Source organism: Jaculus jaculus, chromosome 8 (genome assembly GCF_020740685.1).
Source record: "Jaculus jaculus isolate mJacJac1 chromosome 8, mJacJac1.mat.Y.cur, whole genome shotgun sequence".
NCBI classification, from domain to species: Eukaryota; Metazoa; Chordata; class Mammalia; order Rodentia; family Dipodidae; genus Jaculus; species Jaculus jaculus.
In genome coordinates this window covers 41,055,002-41,074,764 of record NC_059109.1, presented here as the reverse complement: position 1 = coordinate 41,074,764, position 19,763 = coordinate 41,055,002, and the positions used below count along the sequence as shown (strand labels likewise).

The 19,763-nt window shown below is 41.0% G+C and overlaps 1 protein-coding gene across 2 annotated transcripts in view; it reads right to left on the bottom strand.

The window, feature by feature from the left end:
- Bub1b (BUB1 mitotic checkpoint serine/threonine kinase B) overlaps positions 1 to 19,763 on the bottom strand; it is an 85,127-nt gene that overhangs the window by 13,814 nt on the left and 51,550 nt on the right. For both annotated transcript variants that reach the window (XM_045157345.1, XM_045157344.1), the window contains exons 13-18: positions 19,644 to 19,704; positions 19,166 to 19,271; positions 14,358 to 14,632; positions 10,906 to 11,033; positions 10,368 to 10,508; positions 8,196 to 8,296 (exon numbers count right to left, since the gene is read on the bottom strand). In XM_045157345.1, the coding sequence (XP_045013280.1) occupies positions 8,196 to 8,296; positions 10,368 to 10,508; positions 10,906 to 11,033; positions 14,358 to 14,632; positions 19,166 to 19,271; positions 19,644 to 19,704 (812 nt within the window). The remainder of the gene's footprint in view (positions 1 to 8,195; positions 8,297 to 10,367; positions 10,509 to 10,905; positions 11,034 to 14,357; positions 14,633 to 19,165; positions 19,272 to 19,643; positions 19,705 to 19,763) is intronic.

Here is a 19,763-nt window from a genome sequence, read left to right as displayed (position 1 = left end):
GCAGGCTGTATATGCTCTGAATCAGCGTCCTATATATGGTACTGTTTCTCCTATAGCCCAGATTCACGGGTCCAGGAATCAAGGGGTGGAAATGGGAATGGTCCCACTAACCATCACCCCAAGTGACCCGTTAGCTAGATTTTTGCTTCCTGTTCCCGCAACCTTACACTCTGCTGGACTACAAGTCTTGGTCCCAGAGGGGGGAGTGCTTTTGCCAGGAGACACAAAGAACATTCTATTGAACTGGAAGCTAAGACTTCCCCCTGGTCACTTTGGGCTCCTAATGACCTTGAGTGAACAGGTTGAGAAAGGAGTTACAGTGATTGCAGGGTTGACTGACTCAGATTACCAGGGGGAAATTGGGCTGCTCCTCCACAATGGCAGTAAGGAAGAGTATGCCTGGAGTGCAGGAGATCCTTTAGGACATCTGTTAGTGTTACCATGTCCTGTTGTCAAAGTCAATGGACGACTGCAACAACCCAATAGAAGTAGTGTGATAAATGGCCCAGATCCTTCAGGAATGAAGGTATGGGTTACCCCTCCAGGTAAAGAACCAAGACCTGAGGGGATACTTGCTGAAGGTGGAGGAAATACAGAATGGGTAGTAGAAGAAGGCAGTTACAAATACCAGCTAAGACCACATGACCAGTTACAGAAACGAGGACTGTGATTGCAATGTTTCTGTCCTGCCTTGATAAGAGAGTATTTGTATTTACACCAATATTAAGATTGTACCATTAGCTAAACTGTTGAATTTATATTAGACCCATTATATTAGAGACTAAGCTTGTGTTGGGGGGAAGATTTTGAGGTTCCGGTTGTACGTGGGATAGTTATGTGATGTTAGGCGGAATTATGAGCTTGTTACTGTTTTCATTTGGAAATTAAGTATGATGTAAGGAGACATGATTTGATGCCAAGTTGACAAGGGGTGGATTTGTGATAGTTAAGGTGCTGTCAACTTGATCTATTTAGTAATCCACAGGCTGGTTCTAGGAAGGATCAAGTAAAGGAGGAGGTCTTTCCCCCAGGGTGAGCACATCCCCGAGAGTGGGTGCCCCGCTCAGAGAGGGACTTGATATAAGGAAGCTCTGGGTAAAAGAGTTCCCTTTTCCTTCCTTCCTTCCACTTGGCTGCCAGAGCTGCTCCCTACCTTCTAGCGTGGATTGAAGACCAGTGCGGACTAAAGAACAACATCAACTGAAGACCTGCGTGGATTGAAACCCAGCGGCTCCTCAGGAAGCCTCCAGGCTTTCCGGCACCATCTGCAGTGCCGGGTCGGGACTGCTGAGGCATCTGGCCACGTGGACTGAGCAGCTACCAGGTTCGGTGATTCTCAGGCCTGCAACTGCTATTGGACTACTGTAAGCTAATCCAATAAATTCCCTTTTTAAAATAATTCATTCTAGCAATTCTGTTCCTCTAGAGAACCCTGACTAATACACTCTCCATCCAATTTGGGAGACAATGAGGGATGGAGCATGGAAAACAGGAAGTTCATCTATCAAATGCTAAGATGCACCTCCCTGCCCTTCTATTCTCCAGACTAATTTCCTCATTCAGCTTTTAAGAAGTCAGCAGCCAGGCTTACATTCTCTGGACAGGAAATTAGAAACCTTTTTTGAGCAATCTGATCAGCCCAAATCAGACAAGATTTAATGATTAGGTTTTCCAATCAAATCCCCAAGCGTACAGTGAGGTCCTTAACTGTCAAAATCTGCCTAGATACACAGAGCTTTCAATTAGGTTTTCCCCCCCAATTAAAAAAAAATTATCTATTTATTGAAGAGAGAAAGAAAGAGGCAGACAGAATGGGTATGCCACAGCCTCCAGCCATTGCAAATGAACTCCAGACACATGTGCAACCTTGTGCATCTGGATTATATGGGTTCTGGGGAATCAAACCTAGGTCCTTAGACTTTGCAGGCAAACTCCTTAACCTTTAAGCCATTTCTCCAGCCCTGAACTAACTTTTAGTGTTCCACACTTAAATCTGAATACAAAGCCAAACACTTAAAGATAGCTGTAACTTTTTTTTTTTTTAATTTCCTCAGTAGGGTCTCACTCTAGCCCAGGCTGACCTGGAATTCACTATGTAGTTTTAGGGAGGCCTTGAACTCATGGCGATCCTCCTATCTCTGCCTCCCAAGTGCTGGGATTAAAGGAGTGCACCACCATGCCCAACTGTGTAACAGAGTTTTAAAAAATACAAAACAAAAAGGAGAAAATATTGAAAGAGAAAAATAATTTTTGGAGGGTGTGTATGTGTAGTATATTTGCATGCATACCAGAGTAGATGGTATCAATTCTTAGGTCAGTCTAATCAATAAGATGCAGTAATTCCCCTCTCTCTGCTCCCACAGGATGGGGTTTCAGGAGGTATGTGGCCACACGCAGCTAGTTATGTGGATTCTGGGGATCAAACTCAGGCCTTCATGCTTACTGAGCCATCTCACTAGCCCAAAGAAATCTTTCCTCTTCTCTCTCTGTCTCTTTCATTTCTTTTAAGGTAGAGTTTCACTCTAGCCCAGGCGGACCTGGAATTCACTGTATATTCTCACGCTGGCCTTGAATTCACAGCAATCTTCCTACCTGTCTCCGAAATGCTGGGATTAAAGGTGTATGCCACCACCACGCCCGGCTTTTTGTTTTGTTTAGTTTTTTTGAGGAAGGGTTTCACTCTAGTCATCATGGCAATCCTCCTACCTCTGCCTCCCAAGTGCTGGGATAAAGGCATGCACCACCATGCCCAATTTGAAATTTTTTTAAAAAATATTTCTGTTTGTTTATTTATTTATAAGTGGAGACAGGAAGAGAGAGTGATAGAATGGGCACACCAGGGCCTCTTGTAGCTCAAACTCCAGATGCACATGCCCTGTTGTGCATCTGTCTTTATGTGGGTACTGGGGAATCGAACCAGGGTTGTTAGGCTTTGCAGGCAAAGAAATCCCTTAATTGTTGAGCCAGCTCTCCAGCCCATGAAATTTTCTTTTAAAATATCATTAATATCTCAGTGAAATACCCAATAGTGTTCATTAAAATAAGAACAGAATGCCTCATGAAAATCCAACTTTCAAAAAAGTTTTTGCAAATTAAATACAGATGAAACAAGAACAAACAAAACAACCTGGCCTGGAGAGATAGTTCAACGATTAAGGCATTTGCCTGCAAAGCCTAAGGACCTATCTGAGTTTGATCCCCTGATACCTATGTAATGCCAGCTGCCTAAGGTGGTACATACATCTGGAGTTCAACTACAGTGGGTGGAGGCCCTGGTGTACCCATTTTTTTTCCCTGTCTCTTTCTCACTCTCTCAAATGAATAAAAGAAAGAAAGAAAGGCAGGAAGGCAGGAAGGAAGGAAGGAAGGAAGGAAGGAAGGAAGGAAGGAAGGAAGGAAGGAAGGAAGGAAGGAAGGAAGAAACCTAGCAAGGGGGTTGGAGAAATAGCTTAGTGGCTCAGGCAATTACAGTGGCTGGAGGCCCTGGTGTGCGCCAATACTCTCATTAAAAAACAACAACATCGCTTCTTGGCCTTTTGGCTAAGATCAAGTATAAAAAACAACAACAACAACAAAACACTAACAAGGGCTGGAGAGATGGCTTCTTAGCAGTTAAGGTGTTTGCCTGCAAAGCCAAAGGATCCTGGTTCGACTCTGCAGGCCCCACATAAGCCAGGGGCACATGCATCTGGAGTATGTCTGCAGTGGCTGGAGGCCCCAGTGTGCCCATTCTTTCTCAAATAAATAAATAAAAATATATTAAACAACAACAACAACAAAAAACTAACAGGGGCTGGAGAGATGGCTTAGCAGTAAAAGCTCTTGCCTACAAAGCCTAAGGACCCAGGGTTTGATTTCCCAGAACCCACAAAAACCAGATGCCCAAGATGGTGCATGCATCTGGAGTGTGTCTGCAGTGGCTGGAGGCCCTGGTGTACCCATTCTTTATCTGCCTCTTTCTTTCAAATAGATAAATAAACCTAACAAGAAGACTGAAAATAAGTTTGATGAAATATTGTCAGATCTTTATATCTATGGATATCTCCTCTGTATAAGAGGATTTAATTCATCATGATAAAAAATACTTAAGGGAAAAAAAATACTGCCATCTGTACAAAACATGTATAAACTATTTTTCCTGTTGTTAACAACATAGCAGGGCTGGAGAGATGGCTTAGCGGTTAAGCGCTTGCCTGTGAAGCCTAAGGACCCCGGTTCGAGGCTTGATTCCCCAGGACCCATGTTAGCCAGATGCACAAGGGGGCGCATGTGTCTGGAGTTCGTTTGCAGTGGCTGGAAGCCCTGGTGTGTCCATTCTCTCTCTCTGCCTCTCTCTCTGTGTCGCTCTCAAATAAATAAATAAAAATAAAAATGAATTTAAAAAAAAGAAAGAGAAAACACTATGTGACAACCAATGTTTTTAAAAAACAACATAGCAAATACCTATTCACATATATTTACATTAAGTTATTGTTATAGTTACCTTCTCATTAGTGAAACAAAGCACCAAACCAAAAGTAACTGATGGGAGAAAAGTTTTTATTTTGACTTACGGTGTCAAGGTGAAGCTTCGTGATGCCAGAGGAAAGTGTGGCATAAGCAGAGGCTGGAGAATGCCTCTGGCCAAAGCAGATGGAAAATAGTAGCAGGAGACTGAGTCAAATTCTGGTAAGGGGGAGGTGGCTACAACACTCCAAAGCCTGCTCCCAGAAACACACTTCCTCCAGCAAGGCTCCACCTCCCAAATTGCCACCAGCTGGGGACCAAGCATTCAGAACACATGAGCTTATCAGGAATATCTGATTCAAACCACCACAATTAGGTATTACAAGTAATGTGGAGATCATTTAAAAGATGTGTGTAGGCTGGGCATGGTGGCACACACCTTTAATCCCTGCACTTGGGAGGCAGAGGTAGGACTGCTTTGAGTTGGAGGCCACCCTGAGACCACATAATGAATTCCAAGTCAGCCTGCACTACAGTGAGACTCTACCTCAAAAATAAAATAAAATAAAAATAAGGACTGGAGAGATGGCTTAGTGGCTAAGCGCTTGCCTGTGAAACCTAAGGACCCCGGTTCAAGAGTCAGTTCCCCAGGACCCACATTAGCCAGATGCACAAGGGGGTGCAAGCACCTGGAGATCGTTTGCAGTGGCTGAAGACCCCGGAGCACCCATTCTCTCTCTCTCTATTGGCCTCATTCTCTCTCTGTTGCTCTCAAATAAAAAAAAAAAAAAAAAATTTAAATGTATATGTTATTTGCCAGTGCTTTGACAGTTTATCTGAAGGACTTGAATGTCCTCAGATGTGGTATCTACAGCAAAAGGGAGGTGGCTTGGAACCAATCCTCTAGGGACTGGCATCTGCTAAGCTACAGAAAGTAAAACCAAAAGATAAAGAAATTGGAAAACAGAATATTTATTTTAAATAATACTTATTTATTTGCAAGGAGAGAGTGACGAAACAGAGCATTCTTTTTCATCCAGACATCCAGGATGTGCTTGTGTCTTGACACTGCAACTAACTCCAGACACATGTGCCATTTTATGCATCTGGCTTTATGTGGGTACTGGGGAATCGAACCCAGTCCATCAGGCCTTATAAGCAAGAGCCTTTAACCACTGAGTCATTTCTGCAGCTCTATTTATTTTTGAGCTAGGGTCTCATGTAGCCCAGGCTGGCCTCAAACTCACTTTGTAGTACAGGCTAGACTTGAACTCCTGATCCTCCTAACTCTAGCACTCAAGTACTGGAGTGACAGGTATACAGCACGATACCCAGCTTAAGAAGTAAAGATTTTTAGAGAATATGGTCAGAAGAACACATATCCATTAAAATAAATCATAGAATAAAAAAACAGAAAACTGAAAACAAGTTTGTTCAGTGAAAATTTCTCAGAACTGAAGGAGTTTCCATACTGAAATTTCCATTAAAACCAGGTGTGGAGCCAGGCGTGGTGGCACATGCCTTTAATCCCAGCATTTGGGAGGCAGAGGTAGAAGGATCACCATGAGTTTGAGGATACCCTGAGACTACACAGAGAATTCCAGGTCAGCTTGAGCTAAAGTGAGACCCTACCTTGAAAAACAAACAAACAAAAACAACAACAAAAAAACCATCAGGTGTGGAGCCAGGCAGGGTGCACACCTCTAATCCCAGCACCCCAGCACTTGGGAGGCAGAGGTAGGATCACCATGAATTTGAGGCCACCCTGAGACTACATAGTGAATTCCAGGTCAGCCTGGGCTAGAGAGAGACTGTACTTTGAAAAAACAAAAAAACAAAAACAAAACAGGTGAGGTAGCTCACTTGGGAAGCTGAAGTGGTAATATACATTGCCCTGATTTTTAGGTTAGCTTGGACTAGAGTGAGACCCTGCCTCAAAAACAAAACAAAACAAAACCCGTGAGTGGTGGCACATGCCTTTAATCCCAGCACCTGAGTGGCAGAGGTAGGAGGATCACAGTGAGTTCGAGGCCACCCTGAGGCTGTTCTAGGTCAGCCTGGAATAGAGACACTACTTTGAAAAAAAAGGAGTCCATTGAGTACCTATATAGTACATAATTGATCAGACTTATACCAAAGTAAGCAACTTATATTTCAGAATGCCAGGGACAAACGTAAGATCTTACAGGATGAAGGAGGAAAAATAGTTTATACAAAATCCAAGAATTAGAAGGAGGGTTGGAGAGATGGCTTAGTGTTTTAAGGCACGTGTCTATGAAGTCTAAGGACCCAGGTTTGATTCCCCAGTACCCACATAAGTCAGATGCAAAAGGTAGAGCATGTGTTTGGAATTCATTTGCAGTGGCTAGAGACCCTGGCTTGCCCATTCTCTCTATACCTGCCAAATCCCCATAAGTAAATAAATAAATATTTAAAAATTAAAAAAAAAAAAAAGAATTAGAATGGGGCTGGACAGATGGCTTAACAGTTAAGGCACTTGCCTGTGAAACCTAAGGACCTATGTTTGACTCTCCAGATCCCATGTAAGCAGACACATAAAGGTGACAAAGTACAAGGTCACACATGTACACAAGGTAGCACACATGTCTAGGGTTTGATTACCATGGCTGGAGATCCTGACATGCCAATTCTCTCTCTCACATTAAAAAAAAAAAAAAGGCCAATCTGTGGGCTGGACAGATAGCTTAGCAGTTAAGGCATTTGCCTGCTTGCATCTTCTTTCTGTCCTATTTTCCCTCTTTCTCCTATGCTTCCCTCTTTCCTTCCCCACCTTTTCTCTTCCTCTGTAATACTGTTAAACTTAAAAAAAAAAATTAAGGGCAGATTTTTCTCAGAAAGATCAAATTGAAGTATTCTGTATATTCAGACATAGTGAAAGTTTACCCAATAGTCTCATTTCTGACCTCTAATCCTGGCTTATAATGGTAAGTGATATCTTGATGGCTCATTGATTTCCAACAAGGAAGCCAGCAGATGACTAGAATGATTGATAGGGGATGGAGAGATAGCTTAGCGGTTAAAATACTTGTCTGCAAAGTGTAAGGACCCATGTTTGACTCTCCAGGTTTCACATAAGCCAGATGCACAAGGTGACACAAGGTCACACATGTGCATAAGGGGGCACATGCATCTTGTTTCCATCACAGTGGCGGGAAGCCCTGGTGCACCAACTCTCTCTCTCTCATTAAAAAAAATTTTTTTTAAAGCCAATCTCAAAAACAGACTTGATGGCACCATGGAAACAGAATTATTATTTTTTTAAACATTTTTATTTATTTATTTATTTATTTAAGAGCGACAGACACAGAGAGAAAGACAGAGGGAGAGAGAGAGAATGGGCGCGCCAGGACCTCCAGCCACTGCAAACCAACTCCAGATGCATGCACCCCCTTGTGCATCTGGCTAATGTGGGACCTGGGGAACCGAGCCTTGAACTGGGGTCCTTAGGCTTCACAGGCAAGCGCTTAACGGCTAAGCCATCTCTCCAGCCCCGGAAACAGAATTATTGTTATTGTTCAATCCACTTTATTAAAACAAGGCAACCGAAGTTATAAAAAACCACTAGTCTATGCTGGGTGTGGCGTCACACGCCTTTAATCCCAGTACTTGGGAGGCAGAAGTAGGAGGATCGCCATGAGTTTGAGGTTACCTTGAGACTACACAGTAAATTCCAGGACCCTACCTCAAAAAGACAAAACAAAACAAAAACAAACAAAAAATGGTCCTACCTTTATTATGGTTAACTCTGTAGAGTTTCTTGGTGTCACCCAGAATAACTTGTAATCTTCACATATTAGGTATTCTTGTTTAATGAAATAATCTTCACTACCTATTGAGAAGATTAGATTTCCATTAAAAAAAAAAAAATCACTGGGAACATGTACAGCCCCTTATTCTTTTATTTCTGGTTCAAGGGTAAGAGGCACTAGTTTATTTATCAGTTAGTAGCAAAATCATTTATTTAAAAACTGAAAGAGGGGCTGGAGAGATGGCATGGTGGTTAAGGCACTTGCCTGCAAAGTCAAAGGACCCTGGTTCAAATCCCCAAGACCCACATAAGCCAGAGGCATTCGCTTGTATCTGGAGTTCAGTGGCTGGAGGCCCTAGTGTGGCCATTCTTTCTCTCTCATATTCTCTCTCAAATAAATAAATAAATAAATAAATAAATAAATAAATAATAAAAAACTGAAAGGGGCTTGAGAGATGGTTCACTGGGTGAGAGTGCTTGCAACCCAAGCAGGAGGACCTGAGCTTGAGCCCCAGCACACAGGTAATAAGCTGAGTGTGGCTACGCTGGGGGAGGGGAGGAGGGAGACAAGAGGATCACGGCAACTTGCTGGTCAGCCAGTCTAGGCTTCCCCCGCCAAAAATGGCACAAGCGAGACTGTCTCAAGATGGAAGAGCAACTTAACAGGACAACCAACATCCTCTTCTAGTCACTTTACACACATGCATGGATGTACACATATGGATAAGCCACACACACACACAAATAAAAACCTGAAATGGGGGCCGGAGAGACGGCTTAGCAGTTAAGGTGCTTGCCTGCAAAGCTAAAGGACCTCGGTTTGATTCCCCAGGACCCATGTAAGCCAGATGCACAAGGTAGCGCATGCGTCTGGCATTCGTTTCCAGTGGCTGGAAGCCCTGGCGCACCACACCCATTCTCTCTCTCTTGCTCTGCCTCTTTCCCTCTCTCAAATAAATAAAATAATAATGATTAAAAAAAATATTAAAAAAAACTGAAATGGGGCTGGAGAGACTGCTTAGCAGTTAAAGCACTTAACTCCAAAGCCTAAGAACCCAGATTTGATTCCCCAGCACCCACGTAAAGTCAGATGCACAAGGTAGCACATGTGTCTGGAGTTCGTTTACAGAGGCTAGAGATCCTGGTGCACCTATTCTCTAACTCTCTCATAAACAAATAAAACAAACAAACAAATAAATCATTTAAAAAAAACTGAAATGGAGCAAATAAAAGTCCTACTATTACTGTGGGATGAAGTGTGTTATCTCCAATACCTTGCCTTTCCCTTTCCTTTTGCCATTCCCTTCCTTTCCTCCCTCTCTTTTCCTCTTTTCTTTCTTTCTTTTTTTAATATTTAATTTATTTATTTGAGAGAGACAGACTGAGGAAGAGGCAGATAATGGCCACACCAGCATCTGTAGCCACTAACAAACTCTAGATGCATGTGTCACCTTGTGCTTCTGGCTTACATGGGTACTAAAGAATTGAACCCAGGTCCTTAGGCTTTGCAGACAAGTACCTTAACCACTAAGCCATCTCTCCAGCCCCCTCTCTCCCTTTCTTTTTCTCTTTTTTTCTCTCTCTCTTTCTGTGTGTGTTTCTGAGGCAGGGTCTCACACCATTCCAGACTGACTTGAAGGTCATTCAGTAGCTCAGACTAGTCTTAAAAATAAAAAAAAAAAAAAAAAAATCACAATGATCCTCTTACTTCAGCTTCCTGAATCTAGGTTTATACACCTGACTTATAATGGTGTTTCTTAAAACAAACAAACAAACAAAAAATAAGCAAAAAACAAACAAGCAAAAAAACCATACATTTTATTTATTTGCAAAGAGAGAAAGGGAAAAATAGGTGCATCAGGACCTTATTGCAAATGAGCTCCAGATGCATGTGCTCCTTTGTGTATCTGGCTATACATGAGTACAGGGGCTCGAACCTTAGCTGTCAGGCTTTACAAGCAAGTGCCTTTGACTGCTGAGCCATCTTCTCAGCCCTATGATGGTATTTCTTTTTGTTGTTGTTGTTCTTTTTTTTTATGATGGTATTTCTTACTACTTTGGAACATTCAGTGTTTAAGCATCAATATCAACTACAAATAATCACTTATTTGTATACTGTCATGTGCAAAAGGATATGTACTTAGGTACTTACCTAATTCAATTTCCTTCCCTATTTCCAATTTAGGCATTGGTCTGTCTTCTATAGAAAACTCCATAGAAGCACTCAGGTCTGGCAGGGATTTTAATAACTGTGTTCGATATTGTGAACACCAGGGTGACTGAATAACATTTTCTGTGGAGAAAATTGAAGAAGAAGAAAAAAAGTAAAGAAAATCTGAGCTAGGCATGGTGAAGCACAGCTTTGATCCCAGTACTCAAGAGGCTAAGGTAGGAGGATCAACATGAGCTCAAGGGCAGCCTGGGCTACAGTGTGAGTTCCAGGTCAGCCTAGGCTACAGTGAGACTCTGCTTCAAAAACTAAAACAAATCTAATGTTTAAAATGGATATTCAAGTAGGGAAAAAAAAAATACAAAATCAATACTGCTAATTTGACAATAGTCATCTGCCCTAGATACTGATAATGATCACAATGTACAGCAACGTCTCTAGGAAAGAACATCAAAACAAATAGCTCAGTTTGCTCAGGTACAGAAATGTTAACTAAGCATTGATCTGGATGTGGTTCTACCTGTAGTTTCATTAGTAAGCTCCAACTTCTCAGGAATTTGAAGACTTTTAAGGGAGGAAGTACTTGCAACAGAAGATCCAGAGAAGCCAGAGGAATGTGTGGCTTCACGACTATCTTCAATAATTGGGCTGAAACAGAAATAAATAAGGTCTAGTAAGGATAGTATACACCAACTTATGTTATAGTTTTTAATGCTAAATGTAAAAATGTGTATTCATAAGTCTTGATAAGTTACCATTCCTTCAGAAAATTATTTATGAACAAAATGTAAAGAAAAATTACAACAGTAGTTTATGCCAAACCAAAAATTATATCTGATATGTGTAAACCTTAAAAAAACATTAACACAAGCAATATGAAGAGTACTTTTAAAATATTTCCATGACACAGCTACAATTTAAGCTAAGGTAAGACAGGTATAAATAATAGCATTACCTAGTTTGTTTATATAATAAAGTACATATTATTTTGAGATTAATAAATGAAAAAACTACAGTTCAAATATTGAAAGGGCTACACTATATCTATTTATATCTGACCTTTCTATATTTGAAAACATGTACTGTCACTGTTGGAAAAGAAAAGAAACATATACTAAGGAAAGCCCAAAGCCCAAATATAACAGGAGATAATTTGCTTTTTTGTTTTGTTTTCTAAGGTAGGATCTCATCCTGGCCTGGAATTCACTGTGTAGTCGCAGGGTGGCCTCGACCTCACAGTGACCTGCCTACCTCCGTCTCCTAAGTGCTGGGATTAAAGGCATGAACCACCTCGCCCGGTTCAATTTGCTTTCTAAAATCATAATCCTCAGCAAAATTGAGGAACACAGATAGGAAGTGTTTTATATCCTTGGCCTTTTCTACTTAAAGAAAAGTATACTGGGCTGGGGAAATTGCTTAGTGGTTAAGGTGTTTGTGAAGCCTAACGACCCCAATTTGATTCCCCAGGACCCATGTAAGCCAGATGCACAAGTGTGTGCATGCATCTGGAGTTTGCAGTGGCTGGAGGGCCTGACACACCCAGTCTCTCTCTCAAATAAATAAAATATATTTTTAAAAAGTAGACTGTCACAAATGCAGTTAAATACATCAATACACTTACTTCCATCCCATTACTACCTTAGACTTTAGGTCAGAGTGTAATAAAATCAATATAATTATTTAAATATAATAATATAATTTTAAGCGATTTTCTATTTCTTAAACATTTTAAAATTCTTATTTATTTATTTATTTGGGAGCAGGAGAGAGAATGGGAGCACCGAGGCCTCCAGACACTGCAAATGAACTCCAGATGCGTGTGCCACATTGTACATCTGGCTAATGTGGGTCCTGGGGAATCAAACCTGGGTCCTTTGGCTTTCCAGGCAAACACCTTAACCAACTAAGCCATCCTTCCAGCCCTGTTCTACTTTTTTCCTATTCTATTTTTATTTAAAAAATTTTTGTTTATTTATTTGAGAGCGACAGACACACAGACACACAGAGAGAAAGAGACAGAGAGAGAGAAAGAGAATGGATGCACCAGGGCCTCCAACACTGCAAACGAACTCCAAAGGCGTGCACCCCCTTGTGCATCTGGCTAACGTGGGTCCTGGGGAATCAAGCCTCGAACCGGGGTCCTTAGGCTTCACAGGCAAGCACTTAACCGCTAAGCCATCTCTCCAGCCCCTATTCTATTTTTAAAAGTATAGTTTACTTACTTATGGGAGGGTGGGAAGAGGTAGATAGGGAGAATAGGTGCACCAGGGCCTCTAGCCACTGCAAAAGAACTCCAGATGCATGTACCTCCTTATGCAGCTGGCTTTATGTGGGTACTAGGAATCAAACCCAGGTCCTTAGTCTTTGTAGGCAAGTGCCTTAAACACTGAGCCATTTTTTTTCCAGCCCCTATTATATTTTTGTTGTTGTTGTTTTCAAGGTAGGGTCTCACTCTAGCCCAGGCTGACCCGGAATTCACTCTGTATTCTCAGGGTGGCCTCGAACTCATGGCAATCCTCCCACCTCTGCCTCCTAAGTATTGGAATTAAAGGTGTGTGCCACCACACCTGGCCTATTCTAAATTCTATATATTTGAGAGAGAGAGAGAGAGAGAGAGAGAGAGAGAGAGAGAGAGAGAGAGAGAATGAATATGAATGAATGGGTGCACCAGAGCCTCTAGTTGCTGCAAATGAACTCCAAACACATGCACTACCTTGTACACCTGGCTCATGAGGATCCTGGGAAATGAACCTGGATCCTTTGGCTTTGCAGGCAAGTACCATAACCACTAAGCCATTGCTCCAGCCCATTGCTCCAGCCCAGTGGTATAATTTTTTTTTTTTTTTTTTGGTTTTTCAAAGTAGAGTCTTGCTCTATCTCAGGGTGACCTGAAATTCACTATGTAGTTTCAGGGTGGCCTTGAACTCTCCGCAATCCTCCTACCACTGCCTCCCAAGTGCTAGAATTAAAGGTGTGCGCCACCACACCCAGCTCAATTTTAAATATTTTAACTTATAAATTTCATGATGGAGTCTTTAAGCCATTTCTCCAGGTCTTAAGACTTTTTATAAAACTAAAATATTTTATTTATTTTCAAGTAGAGAGAGAGAGAGAGAGAGACAAAAGAGGCAGAGAGAGAATAGGCATATTAGGGCCTCCAGCAACTGCAAACAAACTCCAGATGCATGTGCCACTTTGTCTATCTGGCTTCATGTGGGTACTGGGGAATCAAACCCAGGTCACTAGGTTTTACAGGCAAGCACCTTAACTGCTAGCCATCTCTTTTAAATATAATTTTAAAATAATTTATAGTTTGTTGATATTTTATTTGCTTTTTTAGATTTTGTTTTATTTGAAAATGAGAAAGAGGTGGGGGATGAATAGGTGTGCCAGGGCCCCTAGCCACTGCAAATGAACCCCAGATGCATGTACCACCTAGCACATTTGGCTTCATGTGGGTAATGGGTAACTGAACATGGGACCTTTGGTTTTGCAGGCAAGCACCTTAACCACTAGGCCATCTCTCTAGCCCTTATTTGCTTTTAGGAAAAAAAAAAAATTATTAGGCTGATGTGGTTGTACATGCCCTTAATCCTAGCACTTGGGAGGAAGAGGTAGGACAATCACTGAATCCAAGGCTGGCCTGGAACTACAGAGTGAGTTCCAGGTCAGCCTGAGCTAGAGTGAGATCCTACCTTGAAAAACCAAAAAAAAAAAAAAAAAAAAAAAGTTTCCTCTCCCAATAATGTACACTTTGCTGAGTTCCCTCAAAGTTATCCTAATCCTCCTGTATCTATGAACATCATGACTATTAGAATTTACTTGTAACCATCAAACCAATCACTAAATCCCACTTGACACTATCTGGGACAGCCTTCTTCTCATGTATTTAGTGTCTGGCAGGGGGTAGGAGCTAGATAACTATCACTCTGACAAACACTCGGGTTTATAAAAACTACTATGCCCAATCACCTCAGCTTCTTGATACTAAGTGTTTGACTGTAAATATTGGCACATGCAGTATGATGGCCCTCAGAGCTCTTCCCATCTGGATCCTCTTCCTGCAACAGTCTCTCAGGATCAGAAGGGCTATCCTTCAAGGGCATTATCTCATGAAAAGGAGTGGATACAAAACGAGCTGCTCTGGCAAAATCACAAGTGTCTTCTGGGTTAGGACAAATAGTTACATTTCTGAAACCCGTGATAATGGCATCTTCACTCAAAGGTTCAATTCCTGTGAATTCATCCTGAAATTAAAAAAAATCAAAAAACAAAAAGTTTGGCTGAAATTATTTCAAATGAACATGTAAATGGCCTATTTTTTTTTTTTTAACTTAGAGAGGTGTCATACCTTTGATATGGAAGTAGCCTATCAGATGTCTAGGTAAAGAATTTTTAAAAGTACAGGATAGCATCTCAGGAAAATGATTTGGATCATTAACAAAGAAAAAGAGTTACATATCAGCAAGAAATATACCATGAAGACTCTCCGTATAAGGAACAATATTGGCTAATATTTTCTCCCAACAATTTTCACCTAAGAACTAAAGTATTAATACTATTTTTTCTTAGAGGCTACATTTAGAAACTATTCTAATAACGTACCATATTTCTAGTGCTTAAGTCTTCTTTTTTTAATTTCTTTTTTTTGCCATTAAAAATATATATGCTGCCCAGTGTGGAGGCACACATCTATAATACCAGCACTCAGAAGGCTGAGGTAGAAGGATCACTGTTAGTTCCAGGCTAACCTGAGACAATGTAGTGAATTCCAGGTCAGCCTCCTCCCCATTTTACAAGATAACAATATTTCATATCCTCTGTGTCCCTTTGTACTGGTATTGCCATCTTATAGATCATAGTCTGACTTCTATTCTTTTTAAAATAATGCATTTATTTTCAGAGAGAAAGGAGAGAGAATGGGCACACTAGGGCCTCTTGCTGTATAAATGATGCATGTGTCACTTTGTGCATTTGGGTTTAAATGGGTACTGGGGAACTGAACCCAGACTGGGAGGCTTTGCAAACACAAACCTTTAACAACTAATCCATCTTAGGCATCATCACCAATCTGACATATACTTGAATTTTTGACCCAAAATTAAAATAGAGGTGGGGGGGTACATCTCAAAGAAATGCTAAGTACATTTTTTTAAAATTATGATTAAAATAATTACCAATAGTAAGTTTACAGTTTATATCATAACTACTTTGGGCCTAACACTTTAGACATTTTACATATCAATTTATTTATTTGTATGTGTGTGTTGCACCAGGGCCCCTTGTTGCTACAAACAGACTCTAGATGCTTGTGCCTCTTCATGCCTTTGGTTTTACATGTGAGTTGGGGAATTGAACCTGGACTAGCAGGCTTTGCAAGCAAGTGCCTTCAGTCGCTGAGCCATCTTCCCAGCCCAGTTTAGACATTTTAAATATGACTTTTTTATGGGATAAAAAGTGAGAGAAGCCTATCTAGTCAACCATACAGGGTGGTGTTCTCTAGAATATATATCATATAATTAATTACTCCTCATTGACGTTCTTTTAATTTTTTTGGTTTTTTTTTGAGGTAGGATCTCAGGGTGGCCTCGAACTCACTACGATTCTCTTACCGCTGCCTCCCGAGTGCTGGGATTAAAGGCATGCGCCACCACACCCAGCGTCATTGTCTTTCTTAACTCTATCATAATTACTGAACAACTTTCCCAAAATATTTATTTATGTAAAATGTTTTGCCATTCATATACAGCAGAGAGAGAGAGAAATGGGTATGCCCGGGCCTCCTAACACTGCAAAGGAATTCCAGATGCAAGAACCACTTTGTGCATCTGGCTTTACATGGGTAGTAGGGTACCAAACCTGGGCCATTAGGCCTTGCATTCATGCACCCTTAACCACTAAGCAATCTCTCTGGCCCTCCTAAAGTATTTAAAACAAAGAAATGCACATGCTTGAAACTTTTTCTTGGAAATTGCAAATCTACAAAACTGGAATGAGGCCTGAGTATCTTATGTCATAGAAGTCTCCCTAGGCTCTTCTGAGGCACTGAAAATATTCTATGTCTCAGGTATAAAATCTGATGGATAGTCACATACATAAAAACTCACCTGGGGCTGGAGAGATGGGTTAGCAGTTAAGGCACTTGCCTGTGAATTCTAAGGACCTAGGTTCAATTCCCCAGGAGCTACATAAGCCAGATGCACATGGTGGCACAAGCATCTGGAGTTCATTTGCAGTGGCTAGAGGCTCTGGCATGCCAATTCTCAATCTCTCTCTCATAAATTAATTAATTAAAAACTCACCTAGCTATACAATAATATTTGTATATTTTACTAGATGTTAAGTACACCTCAATAAAGTAAATTAAAAAATTGTTTCAACAACACTCTTTTTAAAGCCAGGCATGGTGGCCCATGCCTTTAATCCCAGCACTTGGGAGGGAGAGGTAAGAGGATTGCTATGAGTTTGAGTCCAGCCTGGGACTACAGAGAGTGAGTTCCAGGACAGTCTGGACTAGAGTCCCTATCTGGGGGGGGGGGGGAATGGACAGGGACAAAATACTAATGACAATGGTTGCATACTTTGACTTGAATGCCTACTCAATGTCTTTTTACTTGTATGCATTATGTCACTATCACACAGTTTAAAATAGAACCACAGGAAAGAAAAATGGTTATCCTACATAACTTTTCCATTACTACAAAGGACTTTTACTTAAAAAGCAACAAACATGATTTGATGGGTTAGTTTAAAACAAAATGGAAGTATAAAAAGGCTGTCAATCTAGTGATTTATTCCTACCTTTAGAACTCTGAGGTATAATTTACACACCACAAAGTTTACTACTTCACATTATACATCTCACTGGTTTTTCAAATATTCCTATCGTTGTACAATCATCCTCACTTAGAACATTTTTTTGGGGGGGGTGTCCAAGGTAGGGTCTCGCTCTAGCCCAGGCTGACCTGGAACTCACTATGTAATCTCAGGGTGGCCTCGAACTCACGGCAATCCTCCTACCTCTGCCTCCTGAGTGCTGGGATTAAAGGCGTGTGCCACCACGCTTGGCTGGAACATTTTTATAACTCCAAAAAAGCCCTCAAATCCATCAGCAGTCACTTTCTATCCTTGTCTCCCTTTCCCCTGGAAATCCTCAAACTATTCTCTCCTGTTCATGACATTGCATATGAATAGTCTTCTTTACCATGATGAATGTACTTCTTTATGGATAACGCCAGATACATGTTTACTTAGAATGTCTAGCTTCTTTCACTTAACATAAAAACCCACCCATATTGAGACAAATATAAAAAATGTCGAGCTGGAGAGATGGCTTAGTGGTTAAGCGCTTGCCTGTGAAGCCTAGGGAACCCTGGTTTGAGGCTTGATTCCCCAGGACCCATGTAGCCAGATGCACAAGGGGGCATATGCATCTGGAATTCATTAGCAATGGCTGGAGGCCCTGGCACACCCATTCTCTCTCTCTTTCTCTACCTGCCTCTTCCTCTCTCTGTCACTCAAATAAATAAATAAAAATGAACAAAAAAATAAATTAAAAAAAATGTCATTCCTTGGCTGGAGAGATGGCTTAGTGGTTAAGCTCTTTGAAGCCTAAGGACCTTGGTTAGAGGCTTGATTCCCCAGGACACACATGTTAGCCAGATGCACAAGGGGGCACACGTGTCTGGAGGTGTCTGGAGTTTGTTTGCAGTGGCTGAAGGCCCTGGTGTGCCCATCCTCTCTCTTTCTCTGTCTGTAGTTTTCAAAAATAAATAAATGAATAAATAAAAACATTTAATTTAAAAATGTCATTCCTATGTATTGGCAAATAGTATTCATTGTGTGGGTATGTTTATGTATCCAATTATTACTTGATGACATTTAGAGTGTTTCTTCTATCATGAATATTTCTGTGAACATTTGTGCTCACAGTTTAATTCTCCTAAGTATATGTCAAGGAGAGAAAACGCTAGTCTTATAGTAACTATCTTTAACATTTTAAAAAACTGTTTGCCCAGCATGGTGGTGCACGCCTTTAATCCCAACACTCGGGAGGCAGAGGCAGGAGGACTGCTGTGAGTTGGAAGTCATTCTGAGACTACATAGTGAATTCCAGGTCAGCCTGAGCTAGAGTGAGACCCTACTGTGAAAATACAAATAAGAAAAAAAAAAAACAAACCTAAGTGTATTCCAAAATGGCCACACATTTTACATTCCCAGCAGTAATGAATTAAGGCTTAAATTTCTCTAAATCCTTGACCAAAGCACCTGTTATTTTCCATGTCTTTTACTATATCCATTTTGCTGGGCAAAGTAGTACCTAATTAGGTTCTGATTTGCATTTTTCTGGTGAATAATGATTCTACTGATTCTGAGCATATTTTCATGTGCTTTTTTTTGGAGGCAAAGTCTCACTCTACTCCAGGCTGACCTGAAATTCACTGCATAGCTCCAGGCTAGTCTCAAACTTATAGGGATTTGCCTACTTAGCCCCCAGAGTGCTAGGACTAAAGGTGTGCACCACCACACTGGCTTCATGTGCTTATTTTAAATTAATGATTTTAGGAGGCTTGTTTACTTTCATTTTTGAGACAAAACTGGTCATACAGCTCAAGCTGGCCTCAAAATCATTACATAGCCCAGGCTGCTTCAAATTGATTGAATCCTACCTCATCTCCCAAGTGCTAGAATTATAAGCATGCACCACCATGCCCTAAACTTCTGAGAAGTTTGAATGAAGCAATGCACTTGTCTACTTCTGACTTAGATACTGCTCTTACACAAATATCTGGAGACACATCCTCATTTGTGGGGATGCTTTCTGTAGTTCTGAGAATTGCCAGGGGTCTTCGCTGGGCTAAAACCAGTGGATGACCTGCAGAGGAACTAATAAAAAGACAACTGTTTAGCATTGTTATTATTTATATAAATAAAAGTAACCCTGCAAATTCATACTTCTTTTGTTTGTTTCACTATATAGCCCAGGCCGGCCTTAAACCTCTTGCCTTAGCCCCTCCCTCTCCCCCACCTTAAGTGTTGAAATTATAGATGTACATACATCACTGTGCCCCGCTAGCTTCACTTATTATAAAAAACTTTCAGGATGTGGTGGTGCACACCTTTAACCTCAGCACTCAGGAGGCCAAGGAAGGGGGATCACTGTGAGTTAGAGGCAAGCCTGAGACTCTACCTTGAAAAGAACCAAAAACACCCTTAAGTTACCCTCCCTCCCACCAGGGTGTGGGTAAGATACCAAACCTTTCGTTCTTTTTTTCTGAAAGAAGAAATTCATCAAAAATGGAGAAAGGTATACTGGGACCTACAGAAAGAGAGAGAGAAAGTTTTAGGATTGTTTTTACTTTGCAATATAACTGAAGA